This window comes from Palaemon carinicauda, chromosome 13, assembly GCF_036898095.1.
Source record: "Palaemon carinicauda isolate YSFRI2023 chromosome 13, ASM3689809v2, whole genome shotgun sequence".
Classification (NCBI taxonomy): Eukaryota; Metazoa; Arthropoda; class Malacostraca; order Decapoda; family Palaemonidae; genus Palaemon; species Palaemon carinicauda.
In genome coordinates this window covers 17,142,390-17,150,007 of record NC_090737.1, presented here as the reverse complement: position 1 = coordinate 17,150,007, position 7,618 = coordinate 17,142,390, and the positions used below count along the sequence as shown (strand labels likewise).

Here is a 7,618-nt window from a genome sequence, read left to right as displayed (position 1 = left end):
CCCAGAGACTGACTATATATGCATATGATCAGCGCCCAAGCCCCCTCTCCATGCTAACTAGGACTAAGGAGAGCCAGGCAATGGCTGCTGTTGTCTCCGCAGGTAGACCTATAAGGCTCCCCCAAGGATGGTGAGGTTGCAGCAACCAAATCAAGTAACGAGTTTGAGAGGGACTCGAACCCCAGTCTGGCGGTTACCATTCAGGGACGTTACCACATCGGCCAACACAATTATTTTTTTTCCTCCTAAAATAAATAACTATTGGTATTTATATACCACAAAATAGAAAAAAAAAATTACGAAAGGATATGAAAATAAAAACAGGATGATATTTAGAATAGTATTTATTTAGTTACTTCAGCACCACATTTCATTAGTGAAATAAAATTACCATTCATTAAAATAATTCGAGTTTTTTTTATATCTGGTATATAATAACATACAATTGTGCATTTTATAGAATACTTACATAATAAATCATCCATCTATTTCATTAGAATAACCACTGGCACTCGATAATTATTTCTTAATGTATAAACAACATAAGACACTCGATAATTATTTCTTAATGTATAAACAACATAAGACACTCGATAATTATTTTTTAATGTATAAACAACATAAGACATTCGATAATTATTTCTTAATGTATAAACAACATAAGACACTCGATAATTATTTCTTAATGTATAAACAACATAAGACACTCAATAATTATTTCTTAATGTATAAACAACATAAAATAATATTTTCATTGTATTTCGATGAAGAAATTTTTAATTTATTAACATTTGTTTTTTGCATATGAACATAACTGAACTGTGGCACTAAGTAACACAGTAAATAAATGTAATTTTTTTTCGATGATTACATGACCTATTTAATGAAGTGATTCTCTGAACAGGTTTAAAAACTCCAGAAATTACCCCGGATAGAAAAAAATTACTTGTACTCTGTTTACTTAAAGAGAGTAATTTTATGTACACCAAACCTGGATACTTCATTCTATACACAAACCTTATCAGTGCATTTACTGAACATCATTTCAGTAAAAAAAAAAAAAAAAAAAAAAAAAAAAAAAAAAAAAAAAAAAAAAAGATAATAATAATAATAATAATAATTACGTAAATTACTTTGACACCTTCATTTATTCACCGACATTAGCATTAACAATAATTCTCTATCGCCTGCGTGAGAAAATATAATAATTTAAAAACGAATACATTTTTATATTTGCAAGTTCTCAACCCCCAAATGCACACGGGATACAAATCTATGAATATAAACAGTAATTTTTTAGTTCATTTCGTTATAAAGTAATGTTTTCTAAAGAGAGTAAATTCTTTAAACTGTGAAAGGAGCAGAACCTGATTCATATATCCACTTAACAATTTCAAGTCAACTTACCAATTTCAAGTTCCACTTAACAATTTTAAGTCCACTTAACAATTTCAAGTTCCACTTATCAATTTCAAGTTCCACTTAACAATTTCAAGTTTCACTTATCAATTTCAAGTTCCACTTAAAAAATTCAAGTTCCACTTACCAATTTCAAGTCCACTTAACAATTTCAAGCTCCACTTAACAATTTCAAGTTCCAAATACCAATTTCCAGTTTCAATCACCAGTTTCAAATTTCAAATAACAATTTCAAGTTCCACTTATCAATTTCATGTTCCACTGACGTGATCTAATGACCAATAGCTATTCACGGAAAAATATATTCAAGACATTCGGTAAGTCATAGAAATTCTCCGGGAAATATATTTGAGTCTGAGGCATTTTGATATTAGAAAATCGCTAGAAAATACTCATAACCCCAAGTTATTTGAAAGATGATATAGATTCACCGTGAAATATATCTAAACTTGGGTATTTGAAATCAATGGAAATTCAATGGGAAATATATACATAGCTAAGAAGCAAAAGACACTTTCATTGCTACGAAAAGATATTGATGTGAGTTTTTTCTTTATCTAGATATGCATATATTTATATTTATACATATTTGTATACACTTGTATTTATACATATATGTATACATATTTATTTATATGTGTATTTATTTTTACGTACTGTATATTTATTTTTATGTATATATTTAATCTATATATGCGTGTATGTGTCATTTAAGAATGTGTATTTGTGTGTGTGTTTGTGTACGTGAGTGTGAACTAGATATCGTTATAATTTGGGAAAAGGAAATATACAGCTTAAAAGACCTTATCCCTTAGCATTTGAATGTACATCTTTAAAACAAACCAGATTTTAAATCCTCCTTAAAGCTCAAATTTTCCCTGAAATCATGTTGGCTTGGAAAAATAAAAACAAATCAGGAATTTTCTCTGGAGAGATAATATTTAATAATAGCAGGCAAAGCGCCATATTTGATTCTTATATCTAAATTAATAACAAACTGAAATAAAGCGGTGACTTAGGTTTATCCTTGTAATATTTTCATGATATTCGCCTGGCGATAAGATCGGAAAGGCAAAATAAATTATTTGGAAAACTTATGTTTCACTTGAGTTACAGATATGACTCAGACCTCAACTTCTTAAGACGCCTAAGCATCAGTTAAGAAAGTAGATAGAAATGACCTGAAATATCAAAACATATTCGTCACCGTTCGCAAGGAACCTCCAAAATCCTACGAATATTCAGGAGGTCACTTCCTCCAGCCGCAAGTCATCCAGATTCCTATCGGGCGCTTCCCCCCGACGTATTTTGGCGGACGCCCTCATCTGCGACAGGGTGAAGCTTCCGTCGCTTCCCCGATGCTGGAGGGAGCCGAGGGAATGCCTGTTTGGGTAGTCGTTGTAGGCGACGCCGTTGGAATGGCCGAAGTTGATGTTGGGCGTGCTGGAAGAGAGTTTCGACCGCGGCTCGCTTCTGTGCGGGGTGTTGAGTCCAGGGTCGCCATCCAGAATGCTGGAACTTGTCGAGTCGCAGTCATTCTCGATCTCGATGTTCTACGGGACAAGAGGAGAGACAGAAAAATATAAAACATTAGTGTTGTGTTTCAAAACTGAAGTTTACATTCTAATTTCAGTATTAGTTACGCTTGCAAAAATTTTATAATATTGAGACAAAAGCACATGGAAATTATTGTCGTATTTCAAATCGGAAATTTACATTTTAATTTTAAAAGTTGAAACTTGCAGTGAAAGTTTTTTATGTTGAACAGGTTGACATGACACTATTTTTAGTTCATGTTTGAAAGATTTATTTTAATGCTGTTACTGCCATCGAAATATTTCAATTGTTCATTACTTCTTTATTTATTTCCTTTTTTACTTTCCTCATTGGGCTATTTTCGCTGCTGATGCCCTTGTGCTTACAGCATCCGGCTTTTGCAACTTGGGTTGTAGCATAGCTAATAATAATAATAATAATAATAATAATAATATGCTATATTAGAATCCAAACACAAATTCTAGGATTGATAACGTTAGTTAAATCATGAATGGTACGTTATTACCTACACTGCATACACCTGACAACACTGAGATTACTAAGAAATTCTTCTTCACCTAAGGGGTTACTGCACCGTAATTGTTCAGTGGCTACTTTCCTCTAGGTAAGGGTAGAAGAGACTCTTCAACTATGGTAAGCAGCTCTTCTAGGAGAAGAACACTCCAAAATCAAACCATTGTTCTCTAGTCTTGGGTAGTGCCATAACCTCTGTACCACTGTCTTGGGTTAGAGTTCTCTTGCTTGAAGGTACTCGAGCACACTATTTTATCATAATTCTCTTCCTCTTGTTTCGTTAAAATTTTTATAGTTTATATGGGAGATATTTATTTTGATACTGTTCTTAAAATATTTCATTTTTCCGTTTTTCTTTTCCTCACTGGGCTGTTTTCTCTGTTGGAGCCCCTGGGCTTATAGCATCCTGCTTTTCTAACTAGGGTTGTAGCTTAGCAAATAATAATAATAATAATAATAATAATAATAAAGAAACGATACAAATGAAATCATCATCATCATCATCAGCTGTTACTAGTCCATTGTAGCATGAAGGCCTCAGACATGTTCTTCCACTCCAACCTCTTTATGGTCTTTCTATGCATGTCTATAACTGCAAATTTTCTTAACTCGTCAATCCATCGTTTACATAAATTCACACAAAAGAGAAGGCTCGTTAAAATCCCTACCTACCAGTCTATACCCTCAAATTTTCTTAGCTCGTCAATCCATCGTTTACACAAATTCACACAAAAGAGAAGGCTCGTTAAAATCCCTACCTACCAGTCTATACTCTCAAATTTGCTCAGCTCGTCAATCTATCGTTCACACAAATTCCTACAAAAGAGAGGGCTCATTAAAATCCCTACCTACCAATCTATACCCTCAAATTTTCTTAGCTCGTCAATCCATCGTTCTCACAAATTCCTACAAAAGAGAGGGCTCATTAAAATCCCTACCTACAATTTAACTAAAACGAAGAAGTATAAAAGTTCACGAAAGAAATAAATCCTCTAAAACAAAGCACAATTAACAATAAAATACACCTGAGCTATTATTTAACAAAAAAAAAAAAACCCAAGGTCAAAATATTTCTGTTATGTAAATGATTAATGATTAATCTCGGCATTGCAGTAATGACTCCAGAAAACATAACTCCTTTTCTTTTGACTCCTGCCTCTCTCTTGACAGTATACCCCGACTAGGGTGGAACAAAGGAGCGGTAGCGTGAGGGTTAATTCAAATTACGTACAATTACCGAGAGTCTGAGAAAAACAAAAAACCGGCGAAGAGGGTAAGGATGCGTTCTTTATTATTATTATTATTGTTGTTGTTTTTATTGTTGTTCTTGTTCTTGTTGTTTGTATCATTCTTATTATTATTGTTGTTATTATGATTATTGTTATTATAATTATTATTATTATTATTATTAACTAAGCTACAACCCTAGTTGGAAAAGCAGGATGTTATAAGCCCAAAGGCTTCAACAGGGAAAATTAGCCCAGTGAGGAAAGGGAACAAGAAAATTTATAAACTACAAGAGAAGTAAAGAAAGATTAAAATAACATATTTTAAGAACAGTACCAACATTGAAAATAGATCTCTCATTTATAAAATATGAAACACTTACGAAAAAAAAAAACTAGAGGATGAGAAATATAGAATAGTGAGCCCGAGTGTACCCACAAGCGAGAGAACCAGTATTTGCGGTAGTCATTACAACGGCTAATGTTCTGACTACGAAAGAAGAGAAAGATCATAAAAATAAAAAATATTTCAAGAATTCCCAATTCCAGGCAACCATTACGTAATTACAAGCAAGCGAAAGGGAAGGAATGTTAATAACTAAAAGAATAAAAGTTATGATCATGATAATTGGTGTTTGCGTCAACTTCAATTTGAAGTCACTTATGATTTTGTTCATATCTAAGCTCCTTTTGTCCCCAACGTGTCTTAAGAAATAGCCAGAACAGCAAAGTACCTGCAACTCTTGTGGGCTATATTTATAAATGAACATATATATATATATATATATATATATATATATATATATATATATATATATATATATATACGTATATGTGTGTATATATATATATATATATATATATATATATATACGTATATGTATATATATACATATACATATATGTATATATATACATATATATATATTTATATATATATTTATATATATATATATATATATATATATATATATATATATATATATATATATATATATATAATACTCCTTTCTGAGTGGGGATAACGTAACTTGGTGAAAGGATTTGCGTAGTTAGGGCCACCCATACTATGTTGGTTTGTTATGAGCAATCAGACAAAAGTTTCCCACCATCACTAATCCGCTGTTTCCAAGAGTGGTGAGGAAAACTAACCAAACTCCAGACATGAGTAAGGACATGCCTGAGGCCTTTGTCCTACAGTGAACTAAAAACGGCTGCATTTGTTGATGTGTATATATATATATATATATATATATATATATATAGATATATATATATATATATATATATATATATATATATATATATAGATATGTATATATATATATATATATATATATAGATAGATAGATAGATAGATATATATATACTGTAAATATATATATATATATATATATATATATATATATATATATACGTATATATGTATATATGTATATATATATGTGTGTGTGTTTGCGTGTGTGCGTGCGCGCGCGTGTATTTACAGTGTTCATGCTTTTGCACACGTACATATAAACACACTGCATGTGTGGACCACGCGAACATCTATTCACTTCAACACATAAGTTCTCTAAGATCTAAAAAAGAGGAGTCGATCTGCTTTTAGTATGATATAAATAATTGCTGCTGTTAATGAAACCAAAACCAAATTTGTCTTTTTATTTACTTTTGTGACGAAACTTGATCATTAATGTGAGGTAGGTAACATCTACTTAGTAAAGGCTTATTTTGAGATACTGAAGAACCTTCTCTTTTGAATAGATCCCTTGGAAAGTATACAATTCAATTAGTGTTGGAATATTAATTAGGATAATTGGTGACAGTTAGTTGAAAGGATTTTCGTATGTAGCCTACTACATTTTAGGCTTTCTTTAGACGTTGGTGATATGCAAAAAAAAAAAAATATTCAAGAAATCGATTTCAAAATTCCCCTGATAAAAATTAAAAAACTAAACCTAATAATTTCCTCAAGTAAAGCTAAGAAAGGTTTTCTTTCGACTTTGGTGATATGTATAAAAAATTGATTCAAGGAAACAATTTCGAAATTCCCCTAAAAAAATTAATAAAAAGGAAACCTAATAATTTCCTCAAGGTAAAACTAAGAAAGTCTTTCTTTAGACTTTGGTCATATGTATGAAAAAAATTTATTCAAGAAAACAATTTTGAAATTCCACTCAAAATAAACTAAAAACTAAACCTAATAATGTCCTTAAGGTAAAGCTAAGAAAGGCTTTCTTTAGACTTTGGTCATATGTATAAGAAATTGATTCAAGAAAACAATTTCAAAATTCCCCTGATAAAAATTAAAGAACTAAACCTAATAATTTCCTCAAGTAAAGCTAAGAAAAGCTTTCTTTAGACTTGTTCGTATGTATGAAAAATTGTTTCAAGAAAACAATTTAAAAATTCCCCTAAGAAAAATTAATAAAAAAGAAACCTAATGATTTCCTCAAGGTAAAGCTAAGAAAGTCTTTCGAATTTGGTGATATGTATGAAAGATTGATTCAAGAAATCAATTTCGAAATTCCCCTAAGAAAAATTAAAAACTAAACCTAATAATTTCCTCAAGGTAAAGCTTAGAAAGGTTTTCTTTAGACTTTGGTCATATAGATAAAAAATTAATTCAAGAAAGCAATTTCGAACTTCCCCTAAGAAAAATTAAAAACTAAACCTAATAATTCCCTCAAAGTAAAGACAAGAAGTCATTTAAGCAACACCCTCGCAAGGTAACGAATATCATAAATCAACATTTGACCCAAGAAATATAAAGGTTACATGAACACACAGCTCTGATTTACGAAGGAATCCTTCACCCGCGCATTCCACAGCTGTAATTGCTACGTACAAAGGGATATTTTCCCCTATAATCAAAATGTGATAAGGAATGGCAGTGACCTTGG

General features: G+C 31.2%; 1 protein-coding gene across 1 annotated transcript in view; it reads right to left on the bottom strand.

Annotated features, from left to right (window-relative positions):
* Positions 1-2,239: 2,239 nt before the first annotated feature.
* Positions 2,240-7,618, bottom strand: part of LOC137651895 (uncharacterized) — a 58,418-nt gene continuing 53,039 nt past the window's right edge. The window contains exon 4 of the mRNA XM_068385097.1: positions 2,240-2,972. Within this exon, the coding sequence (XP_068241198.1) occupies positions 2,661-2,972 (312 nt within the window). The 3' untranslated portion in view covers positions 2,240-2,660. The remainder of the gene's footprint in view (positions 2,973-7,618) is intronic.